The following is a 20729-nucleotide window of genomic DNA, read 5'->3' on the forward strand; positions in this document are numbered from 1 at the left end:
GCATGAAGGAAAGAGTACTGTCACCCTCGGTATTAAGCCAAAATGGCTGCATTTTTGTTTTTCATCTTTCAAGTTGGAGGTTAAATTGAATTTGTAAAGAGACAAAGCAAACATCCAACTTACCATGGCTACAACAGCAGACACCTACCAAATGGGGGTTCACTCTATGCTACCCACTCCCTTTGCCAGTGATTTCCCTGCAAGGGACAAGAGCAGCAGCTTCTTCAAGTACATAATGACCAAGTTTTTTACATCCCGTATTCCATCCTGACATCGTTGCCAGAGTGGTGTACAGTGACACGATGGCCCCGACATATCGTCATTTCAACATACGCTGGCCACTCAGAGGCCATCGCATGTTGAAGGTCGCATCAACATACGATGCTTTTGTATGTCGAGGCCATCGCATAAATGGCTATCCAGCTATTATTGCAGTTTTTTTTTCTTCCACCCCCGCTTTCTAATAGCCATAACGCTTTAAATGTTCCGCCTATGTAATGATATCACTCTTTTTAATGCAAACTCTATAAAAAATAAAAAAACAAAAGATTTGTGGAGCAAAATAAAAACAATGCCATTTGCAGAGGCTTCCGTTTCTACTCAGGGCAATTTTTTCGGTATAATTGTCATATTATCATATTATGTTTATTCTATAGATCCATACAATAGAACTTTTTGAAATTGTTGTTTTTGAACCCGTTTAACACTTTATTTTTCCGTATACGGGGATGTGTGAGGATTAATTTTCTGTCTCATGATCTGTCATTTTTATCTGTACCATTTTTTTTATGGGATTTTTCCATTATTTTTTTCAATCTTACAATTTCAAACAATGAACAATACTGTCCAATAGAACAAAATTGATCAGTGTTATCAGTGCACCTTTGCTGAGGCTGCCTACAGTAAGGGAGTGCTAATCAGATGAGCCCGAGGCAGGGAGGACCCTCCGCTTGTCCTCTCAGCTGATCAAGACTCCCTGAGCTAACCGATCACTGACTCAAAAGGATGAATGCGTGGCTGGTTGGCGATGTCTGGCATCAGCTATAGGTCCTGGCTGCTGAAAGCACTCAGGACCCATCAGATATGAAGCGCGCTCAGGTCTTGAGCTCAGTTCATTTAACAGGAGCAGGACTAGAGTGTACATTTGCGTTTGTTGTCCTGTTAGTTACCATAGGTTACCGAATGTCGACTTAATTTTGACATTCATTTAGCATTAAAACCACTTTAAAACTTATTGAATACAATTCTCGGTGACCCTAGCATTGTTATACAAGACTTTAGAGCACTTTGCCAGTGTTATACACCTGTTTTAAGCCTTACTGAATTGACGGTTCACTGAGAACCTTGTGACTTAGAACCACATCTTTTTTTAAAAAGTAAAAAAGCTTTAAGGGGTACTCCCATGGAAAACTTTTTTTTTTTTTAAATCAACTGGTGCCAGAAAGTTAAACAGATTCGTCAATTACTTAATCTTTCCAGTACATTTTAGGGTCTTTATACTACAGAGGAAATGGTTTTAGTTTTGGAACACAGAGCTCTCTGCTGACATCATGACCACAGTGCTCTCTGCTGACATTTCTGTCCATTTTAGGAACTGTCCAGAGCAGCATATGTTTGCTATGGGGTTTTTCTCCTACTCTGGACAGTTCTCAAATTGACAGAGATGTCATCAGAGAGCACTGTGGTCGTGATGTCAGCAGAGAGCTCTGTGTTCCAAAAAAAAAAAAATTTCCTCTGTAGTATTCAGCAGCTAAAGTACTGGAAGGATTAAGATTTTTTAATAGAAGTAATTTACAAATCTGTTTAACTTTCTGGCACCAGTTGATTTAAAAAAAATAAATAAAAGTTTTCCACGTGAGTACCCCTTTAAACTTAATGAGAAATTATGTTAAGTTTTCTGTAAGTTTTTACTTTTGTAAGATAGCATTTACACAATGGCCCTTATTTATTATTGCAAACCCGACATGTTTTGTCGGGTTGTTCGCCAGATTCTGTTGCATTGTGCCAGAAATTCTGTATGTGCCAGATTTTGCGCCAGATTTTGCGCCAGAACAAAAAAAAAAAAACGAATAACTTTCCATTTTGCTAAGAAAACCCGAAAAAGGGCATAGCCACCGGGAAAAGTGGGTATGGTCTCAGAAAAGGGGTGTGTTCCTGATATTTTCACAAAAACCCAACATATTTACTAAGGTTCCCACATAAAATGTGTTGGATTTGAGCTGAGGAAAACCCTACAGATCAGAACATGTGTAAAAAAAAGTGTAGGGAAAGTGGAAAATGAAGGGAAACCTTAGTAAATACAGTGGAAAATAAATTGTAGGGAATTAAACCCCACAAAGAAACCTACACAACACTCTTAGTAAATGAGGGCCAATAAGTTGTTTAAGTCAATTAAAGTTTGAGGCACGTACAGTTTCTTGCTATTTGGATTTATTTTTTTATTTTTTGGTAATTTGGTCAGACTGTATATTTGATCCCAGAAGAATAGGTTGTTGTTTTTCTATATTTTTGATTTTTTTTTTAGGATACTAGATCATTCAATGTGGTGGTTAAAATCCTGGGTCCACCAGATGGGCGTGTATAATTATGATACGCTTGAGGTATGGGTGGGCTTATCAGGGCTGGGAGAATGAATAACTTACATCTGCACAGTACATGCCCCCATTGCATCTTTCAGATGTAGTCAACAGGATCTCGTGAGGCTGACAGGAGAATCTCATGAGGAGGAAGAATTGGGAGTGCATACTGCACGGATATAAGTTATTCATGCCCTCAGCGCCGATAATCCCACCCATACCTTAAGCGCATCATAATTGTGAATGCCACTCTGACAGATGGATATAAAACACCCTATAACTCCATAAGAAGGGGGCAAATCAACAAACCATAAAAAAGTATGTGACCACCCTAAATAATCTATACATACCATGGCATAGCGTTTATAGATGGCCACAGGTCCTCTTCCACTTCTCTAACCTTTACATAGTGGTGGTACAAATTGCAAAAAACTACACAATGTTTCCTTATATTTAGGCTGACACAATAAAAATGTGATGACATTTTATTCTGCTATGAGGCCCATTGCCATGACCATTTACCTTATTTAAAAAGTCCAGAGATGTAGAAGTAGTTTTGACAAAAGGAGAATAACTAAACTTTATTCGGCTTACTTATGAATCAATATACTGTTACTTTAGTGACACTTCTTTTTGTGGACCTTGAATTTACCAACACAACATATTTACCTGTGCAATGCAATATTTCTGTCTCAAGAGCATTGCCTCCTGTAAACCTTGACCACCTTGGCCTCCTGATATGTGGATTTATAGAAATCAGTATTTTAATTGTAGTAATTAACAGTGTATAACCTGATGCAGAGGTTACTTCAACCATGAAATGTGCTGTTACTGGTATAGCGAATAAATGCAGAATCAAACTGGTGGACCGATTTGGATAAAATTGTTCTTCAATAAGATTAAGTAGTGAATAATAAAATTCCCAACTTTCTCTTTAAACATATAGTGCAATATCAGACATTTTTACCATAAATGTAAGCCCACTACTGAATAATGTTAACTTAGAATATATAGTTTAAAGGTATATCAGATTTTGAGACAGAATCATTCTGATACATGACATTTTTAGACACTTTTGTGGCTTGATTAATAAAGGGGGCATGATATACTGAAAAGTTACACTGTTAAAATGGGGTATGACCACCACTTTTTGGCATAAAGCTAAGTCCACTGATAGGAGGCGAAAGCTAAGACTAGACATCTAAAGATGCAAACAACTGTTAAACAAACTGGCACATTCTAGTCTAGCCGGTCAAGTCTAAGTTTACACCTCTATAAATTAGTCAGTTTGTGTCTATATAAAAAAAAAGTGTCTTCTTATGAAACATATGAGGAGGAACTGGAAAGAGAACCCTTGGAAGATGGCGCTGCAGCTCCCTCAGAATAAAGAGGATGGACAGGATGTAGTTCAAAAGGTTCACAGCGGAACCATATTTATTGAGTATAAAAAATAAAAAACATGACATGACGTGTTTCGGGAGGTACCCTCCCTTCCTCAGATCAAGCTGCTTACTGTACATCAAACAGACATATAAATACATTTTAAAAAAACGCCAAATGCACATAAGGGGACGGGGCTTAGTGACATCATGACAGGTAAAAACAGTTGGCATGACTCATAATAGTACCATAATGTAGTGGGCAGGTGCTCCATCCATAGGAGTGTGTTTGATACAAATGCCATAAAGAAATGTATAGGATTGAAGGTGTAGTTTTGAAGATTAGGTGCTCTTTATTATACAGGTGGGGCTCAGGGACGGAAGTGCTCGCCTGTCAGTATGTATGAGCAGACGGCCACTACAGGCTGTGTCCCGGTACCTAGTTGCTAAGGATGCGTTGCTATGCACGGCGCTCAGTTAGGTGTGCCTGCTGCATTAAATGTGCTAGATGGGGGGCTTACAAATGTATAGGCACACCTAACTTGCGCACCTCATGTATTAGGGGTTGCCTTGATCCAGGGGTGTCAGTTCATCCCAGCCACTTCGTTGCAACGTCTGTCAGTTACTCCCAGCCATTACAGTGCAGCGCTGTTTTGGCATGTACCGCGGTGTTTACTAACTGCGATCCATGCGGACGCCTATTGGCTATGTGCGATCACGTGAGGGCCGCGCATAGCAACGCGTCCTTAGCAACTAGGTGCCAGGACGCAGCCGGAAGTGGCCGCCTGCTCATACACACTGACAGGCGAGCACTTCCGTCCCTGAGCCCCACCTGTATAATAAAGAGCACCTAATCTTCAAAACTACATCTTCAATCCCATACATTTCTTTATGGTATTTGTATCAAACACACTCATATGGATGTAGCACATTATGGTACTATTATGAGTCATGCCAACTGTTTTTACCTGTCACGATTTCACTAAGCCCCACCCCCTAATGTGCATTTGGCATTTTTCTAAATGTATTTATATGTCTGTTTGATGTACAGTCAGCAGCTTGATCTGAGGAAGGGAGGGTACCTCCCGAAACGCGTCATCTCATGTTTTTTATTTTGTATACTCAATGAATATGGTTCTTCTGTGAACCTTTTGAACTACATCCTGTCCATCCTCTTTAATCTGAGGGAGCCACAGTGCCATCTTCCAAGGGTTCTCTTTCCAGTTCCTCCTTATCCGCACCCAGGACAGCTGTGCAGCTGGTCCTGCAACCCAGAAGGCTAGCAGCGACTATCCCTCTACTCATTACCCCATTATCACTGGGGTGAAAGGCTTTCACTTATCTTTTTCCAGGTGAGCGGCCATCTATATGGTTCCTGGGACAAACCCTGGACCCCACTGCTCTTGTTACTAAGGATAATGCACTAAGCGCCTGTACTGGTCTCTCTTTTCTTTTTTCCTACACAGATTCTTATGAGACATAGGAGCATTTGGTCCCTATTAGGCACAAGGGCCAGAAAGCATTGCTGCCAATGTAAGCTGTATCCCACATCATAAGTATTTCATTTTTCATAGGCACTGAAATACTAGCAAACATGAGAAGGAAACCCTGTTTATAGAGAAGAATAAAAGGGCCTTTATGACTTGAGAATGAGGTGGCATAAATCTGACCCAGAGAGAGTATTCATTTTGCTGTTTATAACCATTCCTCTTTGTTAACCATGTATTGTAATAAGACATTGTTCTAGTGATTATAATGGATAATTAATTAAACGTTTTGTACAATGGGTCATCCCATCCCAGAAACAACACCAACTAACACACAGTAAGCTCACAGCTTAGTTTATTTCATTAGATTTTTATTGAAGAAATAGAAATGTCCCACATGAGAGATGCTCATCTCACCTTTAACAGGGAAAAAGAAGCATATGTACAGGTATTTTCATTTGGTAACAGATAAGTGGCACTAAATTACACTACAACTGCTATGTTACATGGAAGAGCATGTAACTACAAGGCGCGCTTACGCACGCGTGCACAGAGTAAACTCAACCCCCTCACACTTGTGAATTACATCATAACACATGATTCTTTTCATCAATATATTTTTGTTTATTTAAACATTAAAATGAAAATACATGAGGTGTTACATATCATCATCTTTTTGTTTGTTTTTTTAGAAAAAAAGTTTTGTTTCTGTTTTTGCTTTCGGTATGAATTACAGATTTACTCTTAATGCAAAATTTACCATCCCAAAAACATTTGAAATGTGTGACATTTAGAACTTTTATATAGGTTTGTTCTCGGTGAGTAAAACTACTCATCACAATTCCTGCCCAATTCCTGGATGCAATGCTGACAAAGAAACAGATTTATAGGAAGCAATATTTTAGTGACAACATATTTAAAGATAAACAATTCAGTCCTCTGGAAAAAAAAATATATTGTATATTTGTGATTACAATGATTAATAGACACCATAAACTGTACAATTGCAGAAATATGCTACAGTAAGACCATCTATTCTCACAAGTACGAATGCATGCTCGTTCCCAGTGATTTGTGTATGTTACCAATTTATAGTTTCTAACTTAAAACTTGTGATTGGTATACTTTAGGGCCTTAGAGCTGCAAAGCAAAAGTGGCTCTTGGCTAAAGTATAATGGGGCCCCTCTTTGCTATCCACACAGTTTTGCATGGATATTTGTCCTCCTCTAATTTCTGGTCACAAATGTTTATTGTGTCATAGAACAACGTGTCTTCCATTTGTCCAGTAATTCTAGGATCATCCTACATTGAAGGAGTTTTGCAGAACAAGTTCACACTTTGAAATGTATTGTGTCCCAATAGGTCTCTGAGGTCTGATGTCGGGGATTTGACTACTGTGGTTAAAGAAAAGCTGTCATCACTTTCATTCTGCTTGAACCATGAGTCTTTGAGGTGCTTCCCAGTGGTTTTAACCTTCCCTGCCAGTCTAGATTGAAAGATCCCTCCCTATACCCAAATATGGAGAGATCTGTCAAGCACGATTCATAGGGCAGGAAAAATATGCTGGGTTCTGCCCCTATAACTCATGAAAGTAATAACAGGTTTTATTTAAATATATCATGTCAGCTCTCATCTAATGAAAACTAATATTCCTGTCAGATAACATATAGATCATCTTTTCTTCTTTGGGTTGTTCTGTTCCTCTGTAAAGGTACCCATACACCTTATACTAAAGTCAGCAAAACCCACTACCTTGAGGGTGTTTGGAAGAAGGAATATGGTGGCCTCTCAACTCCCCATTGACAGATGATGTCTGTGAAAAAAAAGGTCAGTTGTGTTGAATTTTCACTTTCCAACACTATTGTTTTGGGAGAAAAACTGTATGGGGAAGTCGGGAGAGATAACAATCGACCATGTGAACAACAGTTGATAAGAAATATATGGCCACCTTAATTTTTCATAAAAATGAAGAAGAAAAAATGACAACTGACAATTTTATTTGTCAATAGGGTGTGACCCTACACAGTTAAACACTGTTACCACTGTTTGCTCTTTTTGCATGACGCCATTGACAAGGAGAATGGTAGTACCTAAGGACCATCACAAAGCAGAGAGGAAAAAGATGTTCCGGATTTCTCATTCTTTGCAAGTTTTCACTAAAACAAAAATGTCAGAAAAGCTGACAAGGAATGTTTAAGTGGACTACATCCATGGAGGAAGAGTCTTTATTCTATTTTAGAAACGGTAAAGGGAAGACTTTATTAATAGGAGCAGCTACCGATATTTGATGATGTTCTTCTAGATTTCCTAATGGCCTCAGATTATTATGCCACAAATCATTTCGGGAACAGTGAATAAAGCACATTTTTTCTTATATATAATAATGCAAGAGGAAATTGATATCTGAATAGAAGTGTAAACTCTATAAAGCATTTTTCGTGTTCTGCAGGTGAAGTGAGGCAAAAAAAAAAAAATGAAAATCATTTGAAACTCATACAAAGAATGAATATGCATGGAATTATTTAACTAGAATCCAGATGGTGCTTAATGGTTCATATATTCCACAAACATGCAGTTCAAAAGTTTACAGAACATTTTTTGTTTTTGTCTTTTTTTTTTCTTTTTCAATTTGAAGACACAATCGTACGCTGAAAAAAAAATTGTGTAACATTTTAAGTCCTTCATAAACACACTTGATGCATTTACAAATGTTGACTGCCTATCGAGGTTACAGGAATGTAGCACTTTAAGACACACAGTGTTATGAAGAGCGAGAAAGAGAAAGAGAGGATCGTGTAAGAGCTCTCCTAGCAAAGAAGAAGGAGCTGCCAACTCTTCTAAATATTTTTACTGACAATTTTATATATGTCATATAAAAATCATATATACTAGAGTTACTATACTCTATACTTCTAGAGTTATATATGTGAAAACTGCAGATCTGCTGACTTGGCTGAGGTATGTGAAAAAATCTTCTATACGCTCTAATGCAAAATCCTGTCTTTTACTGTATATCCATTTGATGACAGAAGTTGTGACATTCACTACCATTTTGTAATATTATCTGCAGAATTCAGGGTTCATTGTCCCCTATGTTACAATGCAGTTTTTTTTGTTACTTTCTTTACTTTAGAGACAATAACCAAATAAATTGACCATCAGTAAATATACTCATGGCTGGCAACCCTGGATGTGATTAACTTCTTTTTTGTTAAAAAAAATTATAATAATAATACAATAAAAATAAAAAAACACTGCCGATAATATGTTTACTATAATATATTTAATGTATCATCTATTATAAACAGCTAATAACAATACTAATAAGAATAACAGTTCGATTGGGGGAGGGGGTTACGTATTAAGCATAATGCTACAGAAAATATTTGGATGTTACTGGATCTATAAGAATAGGAGCCTAGTTGTCATATGTTTGGCAGAGTAATGTAGGACATTTCATACTTGTATAAGGGGACATTAAAAAAAAATCTGCTTCTTGCCCATGTCGGAATAGTATCCGGGTGGGCACAGCTATAGGGTGCTGGAGTCATACAGTACCTTACACGTAAATACCTATTTTATAGCATAATTACAACCAATCCCATGGAGATTTTTTTTTCAGCCAGGTCCTTGATGGACTATCCAAAGCTGATATTTGGAACCTATAGGATACAACATATATGTTTTGTCTATTCAATAAATGACTAGGGCAGCAGGAGGGCTCAGTAAGATGCATCTTGAGCAAGGCCAATCTAGTTGGCTAGCACAAACAGAACACAAAACATACTATCAGCGATTATACTGTTTGACCTTATATCTTCTGTAGCCCTTGTGTTCCGCTACCAAGTGACCTTTTCTTTAACTTCATCATCTCCTTAGCCAGAATGCGAGTTTTAGGACTGATCTATTTTGCAAACCCATACAGTTTTCACCGTAATTCTAGCAGCTACAGTACCCCTGTTGTCTTACTATCATATTTACTATAGTTAAACGTATTATTGCATTTTTCACATATGTTATGGTGCGTATTGTAAAAACAAGCATGCAGCCACACCAATGAAGACATACTTCTTTCGAATGTAATACTGTATATGTTTTATTATGATAACACTCAACCATGTCATGTTTATTCATACTTGGTATATGATGGAGAGAAAAAAAATGGGTGGTGCGCTACAGGCAAACCTAAAATATTTTAAATATTTCGGAAAAAAAAAGGGTAAGTATTACTAAAAATTGTTACCATATTAAAAAAAAAAATAAAAAAATATATATATATATATATATATATATATATATATATATATATATATATATATATATAAAGTTTTAATGTGTCTTCATTTCCTGATTCCAAATATCCTAATAACAAGAGACATAATTTTTACATCATAGGTTGTCATCTTCTCACATTTCACTAGGCTAACTACCTTCTTAAAATACCCTATTCAAATGCACAATGCCTAGAATATTGAGGCAAGGCATATAATTCCAAGAGATTCTTGTTCTCCAACTTTGGGAATCAATGCTGGAAATGAAATATAATAATATTTATTATAGGCTGAAGGAGAGGAAAGAAAATCAAGCCAACAGGTTGGGAATATTGAATCTATGATAAGTTGAGTGGATTTTTCTTTCATATATTTATTTAGGTTTTTTTTTATCACCAAAACTTCAGTGACATGTTTGGAAATGTATCATGGCTTGTGGATAAATTGATACCGAAGCTTTCACTGTGCAGTTAAAAGCATGTCAGAAATTCAGTATCGTTGAATGTGACATAAGTTATACCTCACAAATGCATAGACAGGAATTTAGTAGAATAAGTTCATTTACAGTATACAGAAACTGTGTAGTATTTGTTGCAATACAACTTTTTTTTTTTTTGATATTTAGCAAATTAACAAAAAGAGGTAAAACAATTAGAAGAGCCAAATAAAAATAAGATCAAACAATAATAAACAAAATCCTAGAAAGCAAAACGATAAAATAATTGTCAATTCGAGCTGTACTCAAATATGGTTGAGCTTAAAAACCTGAGGCTCTGCACTGGTTGTTAGAATAAAGTATCTTTCCTTTAACATTGTGCTTCCATTGTAAAACAGATAAAAATTAAGATGATCTAGAAAAGTTTGAACAGTGCTAGGACATACAGACAGAAATCCAAACACATTATCTACACATAATACTGGTTGTAGGTTCATATCTAAGAGGAGTTTTTTTGGGGGGAGAGGGGGAGCATTAGAAAATGGGTACTTGTGACTTGCTTACATCCAAAAAAGTTAAATATGTATCAAATAATGTTCAACTTGATTTAATACATTTACTATTTACAAGATACGGAAATGCGCAAATATTCTGACAATTTTTCAATTCCTAAAGAAAAAAAAAACTGTAGAGTTCACTTAGAAACAATAAATATGGATAAAACTAGAACATTAAATAAACAGGATGAAGTAAAAAAAAATAGGGGGAAAACTAAAAGAAAAAAATGATATTGACAAAAAGTACATACTTGGTCTTAAAGTGAATGTCCACCTATTGAAACTAAGCAATTTTTAGGTAAAAAATTTCATGCTGATTAATTTTTTTAAATAAATGTTTATAATGATTAGAGCTGTGTTTTTTGTTTTTTTTTAGCTACAGAGCGGCAAATCCCATAACATAACTTTAAAGATAACCTGGTGGCGACAGCCGCAAGAGGCTACTGTTTTAATTTTGAATTCTATCTAAAGGCAGTATGCATTGAGCTCCTAAGCTCCATCTAGTGGTGGCTGCAGGCACTCAGAATTTTATCTTTAAAATCTATGTCTATGCGGGAGATTTGGAGCTCTTTTTCAGTAAAATAAATGGGTCTCTAACCAATATAAAAATATGTTGTTCATAAATACAAAATTTTAAACCTATTTAAATAAAAAACAAAAATGGTATGCAAGGGCGGACCTTCACTTTAAGTATAATTTATCTACAATTTTTTTACGCCTACATTGAGCACATCTAGAGTATTCAATGCCCTACATGACTTTTGCCCTGGCTTATGAGTATTTGTATTATTAAAGCATTTATCTATACTCACTGTTACTATGTTCAGGTTTTATATAGTACATCATTCTCAAAAGAAATCATCTGGTTGTAGTGAAAGGTAGAAAATAGTGTTTTCCCTTAAGTGGTCACCAAATAAACTGAATCTTATCAAATCTGTACCAAAACCATGTTATGGCAAGACACACTCCATATATTATACATGCAGCAATGAATGTAGTCCAGATTATTGCAGTTTATTTTGTAATACCGCACCCAGCCACTAGGGATGCTGTGGATCAAAATCCTACATAACATTAATAAGTAGGTCAATACAGAATAGGGTAAACACAGAACTGCCAATAGGTTCAGTATCATGGACTATACTACACGTTAGTGTCTTCATATACTTGTATGTGTGCTGGAGAGATATACAGAAGGGCAGCCTGGAAGTTCTTTGTGTAAACGTAAAAAAAAAAAAGAACATACTTCATGTAACAATGAGAAAAAAATAAAGAGGAAAACAATTGTTAAGGCTGTATATTCAAGCACTGTATGATTTGATTTTTAACAGAATGATGGACATGTTTTTTTGTTGTTTTTTTAAATTATTTTTCAGATTTTTCTGCAGTAAGAAAAGTCCCGCATTATGAAATGCAATTAAAGTATGATGCTGTCAACAGCTGATTGTTGGCATAAGCTGGCTATTGATAGCAGGAGTTAATAAAATGGAGCGGAAGATGGTGGGAATGAAATTTGAAAAAAAAAATAAAAAATGATAGCCAGTTTTTTCCAGCAGTCAGCCTGATAAGTAAAACTCGTAGTAACCAGGTTTGCATTTAAATGAAATATTCCTTCTTCTCCTCTGCGTTCACTTGGCTGCCTTCTGCATTGATAATGGCTGTGTCTGCATCGGGGGCATCTTCAGCTCCTTTTGCTTCATTTGTTAAATATGTCCCTACAGAGATCAAGATTATAAAACGGTTGTTAGAAATTTTGCTTGTCGTTGACTGTCTCTTGTTCCATTTAGAGATTGATGCAAGGCAAAGCTGCTTACAATACATTACCATATCATTTATATACAATACTCTGATCTACATCAGATTATATTAATGTGGTATCTGCATGCCAAATGTATGCAAGGACTGGACGGACGAGACATGCAATTCCTTTTATTGTTACTTTCAGATACATTGTCTCTATGGTATAATGAGAGCAAAAGGGAAACATAATAGTTTGATGTGTACAGTACAATAAAACGATAGTTGATTGAATAATAAAGGGATTCTTAGTCTAGTCTGTTTTATATATATATATATATATATATATATATATATATATATATATATATATATATCAGATACCAGCTAAGCAAATATATGAGGTTTTAGCCCAAAATCACTAGCCTAAATCAGATGTTGTCAGATTTTACCCCCAAAATTTGATTTGTTAGAATCTTATTGTTTTATGATTAATTTTGGATTTATTTTGTAAGAGGTAAGAAGCAATGCTATATTCATCACAACTCCAACCCACTACATTTGTTGGGCTAGTTGCTTTATATCTGGCCCAGTCACTCAATGTACTATAAAGGAGCAAGGACTTCTGACTTTGACAGGAGTCACTGTTCCTATTAATACTTTGTATATAGATGAGGAAAATGAATACCGGCAACTCACCAACTTCTTTTAATCAGTCTTCTTTTATTAAGGCAAATACTCACATCCCATCATAGGGAGGAGACATACATCGGGGGGGGGGGGGGGGGGGGGACCACAGGCGACAAGCTCTGTTTCGTACTATATTAGTACTTCATTCGGCCATATGGTCGGATGAAGTACTAATAGAGTACGAAACGGAGCTTGTCGCCTGTGGTCCCCCCCCTGATGTATATCCCCTCCCTATGATGGTATGTGAGTATTTGCATTAATAAAAGAAGACGGATTAAAAGAAGTTGGTGAGTTGCCTGTATTCATTTTCCTCATCTATATACGAAGTTTGTATTGCTACACTTACCTGAGCACCGCCACTCGTCCGCAGCTAGCAGTTCACCCACCCCCACTTACAGTCTCCATAGAATCCTCGTAGTGTCAGACTACTCCTAGACGCTCCTATTAATACTTTGCATGGACTATTGCATGACAATTAGGGCACTTTGAAGAATCAGATTAATTTTGGATTCAGATCAGATTCAAAACTGGACACAAAAAAACGATTGGGAAATTCAGTTATCTCTAGTTATAGTACTCATGATGTATTGCTGTAAGGTGGCACTATGTTATATTAAAATTACTTGCCTCATTTACAATCAAATACATAGTATGGCACCCAAGGGGGGTGGCCATGAACTAACCCAGTACCAGTGATTGCTCAATGCAATATTAGAGGCTGTCCACATCTTATTTTCTCCTTACATTAAGATTATACATCAGCACCCTGTGAAAGATTGATGCCAATGTATACCATGTCATTTTGGCAACAACCTGATTCACTTTACAATCCAAAAGTAGTAAAAATAATAATGGTCCAAAAAAGACTGCTTTTAGGCCATTTCCCCATGCGTATGATAACTTAGCAAAGCAAAGTAAACATATTTATAGGAAACGTTCTAAATGTACCTTTAATGTCCAGGCTATTAAAGTAAGTGGGGCCCCTGCTAGTATACTGTGCTATATGTCGGTATCCCTTTTAGACAGGATGCTTTTTTATACCCAGAATGTATATGGCAACATTATGAAAACATTCCATACGTAACATTTTTGGTTAGAAAATGATGGTTCTAGCAGAAACAATTTTATGGGGGCTTATCTAAGCATTTAAAAAAAAAAGGTCACTGTACTTGTTGATTTTTACAACTAATAAGATGGAGAGGACAAGCAAGAGATGAGCTCTTATATATGTGAACATATTACTGGCATGTGGTGTAGCCAGGTCGATTCTCCTCAAGAGGTGTACCTCTACTGATCTATGGATATGGAGTGGTGCACTGTCCAGATGGCCATGATTTCCATGTTTCAGCCCATTAAAAGTATATAGGGCCATTTCCTGCAACAGGATGGGAAACATGGGCAGCAGGGGAGTAAAGCGTGCTACCATTTGTTACCCCGCGCCCTGCCCCCCCCCCCTTCTCTTGCCAAATGTAGATTTTGGAAGGGATTTCCACACTCAGAACCCAACTAAAGAAAACATTAATTTCTTTTTTTTCTACATTATTCCGGGACAGTCATCTTGACTGAGCTTTCTGCAGAGCATTTAGACCAAAGCTGACCCATTGACTCCTTTGGGAAATTTTTCTAGTCAAGCTATGTGCACTGTACAGATGTCACTGTGAAGAGAATAAGAGAAGATCAGCCATGAGCACCTATTGGGAATGGTGTGATCCTGTCTTATCTACCATAAATGCTTCTGTTAACTTTCTTTGTAATCCTGCCTATGAGAATAATGATGAGATTGCTGAAAAGTTTTCTATATGGAACCGGAAGTGTCCGCTTTTTATCAGACTTAACGGCCAGAATTAAAACTCCTAAAATTGCTAATACAGGTAGCCATAAATAATAATAATAATAATAATATATGTGTGTATATATATATATATATATATATATATATATATATATATATATAAATCAAAAAATGTTGCAGTATCTAGTATCTTGTAATACCTTTTTTATTGGGCTAACAGAATATTGTAGAGACAAGCTTTCGGGATTCCTCCCTTTATCAAGTCCAAAGCTTTGGACTTGATAAAGGGAGGAATCCCGTAAGCTTGTCTCTACAATTTTCTGTTATTCCAATAGAAAAGGTATTACCAAGATACTGCAACATTTTTTGATTTGCATCTGCATCATTGGACTAATACGGCTACTCAAATTTACCATATATATATATATATATATATATATATATATATATATATATATATATAAAGTATGTTAAACATAAAAACTTGATTTAACCCCTTAAGGACAGAGCCCATTTTTAATTTAAGGACGCAGCCTTTTTTTTGCATATGTGACCGTCAATTTAAGCATTAATAACTCTTGGATGCTTTAACTTATGAATTTGATTCCAAGATTGTTTTTTTCGTGACCTATTCTACTTTATGTTAGTGGTACATTTTTGGCAATATTTGCATAATTTCTTGGTGAAAAATTCCAAAATGTCATGAAAATTTTGAAAATTTAGCATTTTTTTTTTACTTTTAAACTCTCTGCTTGTAAGGAAAATGGACATATCAAATACATTTTATATTGATTCACATGCACAATATGTCTACTTTGTGATGGCATCATAAAGTTGACATTTTTTTACTTTTTGAAGACATTAAAGGGCTTCAAAGTTTTTCAGAATTTTTTCAGTTTTTTATGAAATTTCCAAATCTGAATTTTTCAGCGACAAGTTCAGTTTGAACTGGATTTGAGAGACCTTTCTGTGAGAAATTCCCCATAAACGACCCCATTATATAAACTACACCCATCAAAGTATTCAAAATGATATTCAGAGAGTTTGTTAACCTTTTAGATGTTTCACAGGAGTAGCAGCAAAGTGAAGGAGAAAATTCAAAATCTTCAAATTTTACACTAACATGTTCTGGTAAAGCCATTTTGTGAATTTTTACAAGGGGTAATAGGAGAAATAGCCCCCCAAAATTTGTAATTCAATTTCTCTCAAGTAAGGAAATACCTCATGTGTGGGTGTAAAGTGCTATGTGGGTGCACTAGAGGGCTCAGAAAGGAAGGAGCGACAATGGGATTGTGGAGAACTAATTTTTCTGAAATGGCGTTTGGGTGGTATATTGCATTTAGGAAGCCCCCATGGTGCCAGAACAGCAAAAAAAAAAAAAAACATGGCATACTATTTTGGAAACTAAACCCCTCAAGGAATGTAACAAGGGGTACAGTGAGCCTTAACACCTTACAGGTGTTTGACGAATGTTCATTGGAAGGTGTAAATGATACAAAAAATTTCACAAAAATGCAGGTTTTTCCCCAAAAAAGTGGTAATTGGTGAAAATGTCCCCCAAAATTTGTAACCCCATTTCTTCTGATTATGGAAATACCCCATGTGTGGACTAATGCACTCTGCGGGCAAACTAGAATGCTCAGAGGAGAATAAGCCACATCTGGCTTTTGAAAAGCAAATTTTGCTGAAATGGCTTTTGGGGGACATGTCACATTTAGGAAGCCCCTATGGTACCAGAACAGCAAAAAAAAAAAAAAAACACATGACATTTTTTGACTTTTTGGGAAACTACACCTCTCAAGGCACATAACAAGGGGTACAGTGAGCCTTAACACCCCACAGATGTTTGACGGATTTTCACTAAATTTGGATGTGAAAATGAAAAATTTGATTTTTTTCACTAAAATTCTGGTGTTACCCCAATATTAAAAATTTTTAAGGAGTAATAGGAGAAAAAGCCCAACCAAATTTATAACACTATTTCTTTTGAGTATCGAAATACCCCATATATGGATGTAAACTGCTCTACTGGCGAACTACAATGCTCAGAAGAGAAGGAGTGCCAATGGGTTTTTGGAGAGAGAATTTGGTTGGAATAGAAGTTGGGGGACATGAAGATGAAGATGAAAAGTATGGGGCAACACCAGCATGTTTAACTGTTTTTACACTAACATGCTGGTGTAAACCCCAATTTTTCATTTTCATAAGGGATAAAAGGAGGAAAAGCCCCACAAAATTTGTAATACAATTTCTCCCGAGTATGGAAATACCCCATATGTGGCCCTAAACTGTTGCCGTGAAATACGACAGGGCTCCAAGGTGAGAGAGACCATGCGCATTTGAGGCCTAAGTTTGGGATTTGCATAGGGGCGGGCACGGAAGCAAGCATTACTCTTGCCTCCGCCGCCAAAAATACCCTTCACCAGTGTTTCCCAAACAAGGTGCCTCCAGCTGTTGCAAAACTCCCAGCATGCCTGGACAGTCAATGGCCGTCTGGCAATGCCGGGAGTTGTTGGTTTGCAACAGCTGGAGGCTCTGTTTTGGAAACGCATTTTTATTGGGGGGGGGGAGTAATTGTGTAAAGGTGTGTATGTAGTGTTTTACTTTTTATTTTGTGGTAGTGTAGTTAGTGTTTTTAGGGTACATTCACACAGGCGGGGGTTTACAGTGATTTTTCGCTGGGAGTTTGAGTTGCTGTGGAAAATTTGCTGCAGCTCAAACTTACATTGGGAAACTCAATGTAAAGCCGTGCCCGTGTGAATGTACCCTTTACATTCACATTGTGGGGGGAGGGGGTGTTTACAGGCGCAAACCTCCAGCTGTTGCAAAACTATAACTCTAAACATGAACTGACAGACTTTGCATGCTGGGAGTTGTAGTTTTGCTACAGCTGGAGGCACACTGGTGGGAAAACACTGAATTAGGTATGAGGCTAACTCAGTGTTTACCCACCAGTGTGCCTCCAGCTGTTTCAAAACTCCCAGCATGTACTGACAGCCGCTTGGTGCGGGCATGCTGATAGTTTTGCAACATCTGGAGGGCCACAGTTTAGAGACCGCTGCACAGTGATTTCCAAACTGTGGTCCTCCAGATCTTGCAAAACTACAAATCCCAGCATGGCTGTCTGGGCATGCTGGGAGTTGTAGTTTTGCAACAGCTAGATGCACACAACTACAACTACCAGCATGCCGAGACAGACGTTTGCAGCCAGGCATGTTGGGAGTTGTAGTTTTGTAACATCTGGAGGACCACAGTTTAGAAACCATTACACAGTGGTCTCCACTACTGTGTAGTGGTTTCTAATCTGTGGTCCTCCAGATGTTGCAAAACTAAAACTCCTAGTATGCCCAGGCAGGCATTGGCTGTCTGGGCATGCTGGGTGTTGTAGTTTTGCAATATCTGGAGGACCAGAGTTTGGAGACCACTACACAGTGGTCTCCAATCTGTGGTCCTCCAGATGTTGCAAAATTACAACTCCCAGCATGCCCAGACTGTCTGGACATGCTGGGAGTTGTAGTTTTGCAACTTGTTAGGGGGAGGGCACTTACCCCGTTATCGTGGATGTCCCCACCGGACCTCTGGACACCCGCCGTTCCCGCCACACACCCACCGCCCCTGCACAACCGATCGCTGATCGGGTTAATCAAATGGGGTCCCGGGGTGTTGGGTGGGAGTGGTCTCCTGCCAGACACCCCTGGACTTTAGCTGATTAAGCTGATCAGCACAGCGGGAGCGCGCAATTAATGAACGCTGTCTATATAGGAAGGTATTGCATCATCCGCCGTATAAGGGCGGCGTTCTGCATGAAGGGGATAAACAATAGGTTATTTTCTGATGATGCATTCCCTCAAGTATATGGTTCAAGTATATAGGTAATATATGGGGATCCCAATTCCATCTTTGGGGACATGTCTCTTTTATGCTTTTTTTTTTTAAGCATATGTTTTTTTTTATTGTTTATTTATCTAATAAACATCTTCTACTAACCTTAAAGGCTCTTCTACTAATGCTTAATAATGGTTGATTATAGTGGTTTATTCGTAAATAATGGGTTAATAATATCTTTATTGAACATTACACTTTCTACACTAGTGTCCCAGCCGAATCTAACCATCATCCAATCACGTAACCAGTTCAGGCTTCAGCTTCTCAGATATCCGACACACAAATTATTTGGCAAGTGAGATTTTCCTCAGCTGAAATGTTCTACTTTTTTTTTTTTTTACTAGACACTATTGCTCTCCAGTTATAGAGCAATTTAATGGTGATTTTAAGCTGCTCCCAGAATCACAGCTGTAAATTGCTAGACCCAGAGATTTCAGAGTGATGTTTTTAAATGATTCTCAGGTCGGTAAACCACTTACTTTGTCCAAAAGGAACCTGTAGCTGAGAAGATTTTACTTCAATTATTTCAGATGATGCACCTTGAAGGAGCTACAGGACACAAGGACAGTTATGGAGTCACATAAAAACCACTGGATATCTATGGGAATTTTAAAGTTTAGGTTTACTTTTGGCCCTTTTCATATATATTAAGGAACAGCACAAATAGCTATTTCTTAATATATTCTGATTGCCTAACAATGGGAAGTCAAATTTCCCAGTGACCAAACTAAAATCTGACAGCAGGGATGATATATATGGGGCTGCAGACTGACAAAAATCAACCTGTAATTTTATTCCACTACTTTCCTTGCTTTAATATTGGAATCCTGTTTCTCATTAATTAATCATTAAAGTGATAACTTACTACTAGTAATAACTATACATTACTACTAGTAATAACTATACATTAGGGAGTGAGTGATAATTCAATGGTCTAAGCATAAGGTGCAAATGTCTCAAAAATGAACATACATTTTAAGAGAAATCATTGGTAATATTTCCACCTCAATGCAAGCTCCGACCCCTTCAATGCAAGCCTATGGGAGGGGGCGTGACATTCCCCCTCCCATAGGCTTGCATTGAGGGGGGCTGAGCGTGACGTCACATGGGGCGGAGCCTTTACGTCACAACACTCCGGCCCTGTGATCGTCAGTAATCAGACCCGGAGCGAATACGCTCCGGGGACTGATTTTAATGGGGTGCGGCGTGCAAGATCACGAGGGTCCCCAGCGGCGGGACCCCCACGATCAGACATCTTATCCCCTATCCTTTGGATAGGGGATAAGATGTCTAAGCGCCGGAGTACCCCTTTAAATCCCACTGTTTAATGATCCTAAGAACTTGTACAAAGCCATTATACAGCCACGTGCACAAGGCTTTAGTCATGTCTGGTTTTGAACAGAAAATATTTATCTATTAGGCTGGGTTCACATATGTCCAGCATCCGGCAAATATGAACTCAGCCTAGATCTTGACAAGTTGTCATCAGTTGTATGGCATCCAGCGTCCATTGTTTCTGCGTTCCCCTATCCGGTGCCCTCCGGCGTGTCCAACCCTACTGCGTCAAAAGTGAGACGCTGGATGATTGTGAACGGTCCCTTTGAAATGAATGGGATCAGTTCTAGTATTAGTTAATTTCACCCAGTTTCCTACATGATCCTATGTTGTTAATGTTATTATTATTATTATTATTATTATTATTATTATCATCATTATTATTAGCAACCCCTTAGTGACCACCCACTATGTCCCTTTGAAAATAATAAATAGCAAAAGAAAATATGTTTAATAAAATTTTGTAAGAATGAAAACCTCCCTCCACTTCAAAAAAGAAAAATCCCATAAAGGGAAAATTTTTCCATAAAAATTGTATTTAATCTATCGGCATTATGTTATAAAACTTAGCAGATTGGTAAATA

General features: G+C 37.4%; 1 protein-coding gene across 1 annotated transcript in view; it reads right to left on the reverse strand.

Moving 5' to 3' along the window:
- Positions 1 to 5796: 5796 nt before the first annotated feature.
- The window catches only part of CADM2 (cell adhesion molecule 2), a 486710-nt gene continuing 471777 nt past the window's right edge, over positions 5797 to 20729 (reverse strand). Inside the window, exon 10 of the mRNA XM_056559359.1 lies at positions 5797 to 12421. Within this exon, the coding sequence (XP_056415334.1) occupies positions 12303 to 12421 (119 nt within the window). The 3' untranslated portion in view covers positions 5797 to 12302. The remainder of the gene's footprint in view (positions 12422 to 20729) is intronic.

Source organism: Hyla sarda, chromosome 2 (assembly GCF_029499605.1).
Source record: "Hyla sarda isolate aHylSar1 chromosome 2, aHylSar1.hap1, whole genome shotgun sequence".
In the NCBI taxonomy this organism is placed as follows: domain Eukaryota; kingdom Metazoa; phylum Chordata; class Amphibia; order Anura; family Hylidae; genus Hyla; species Hyla sarda.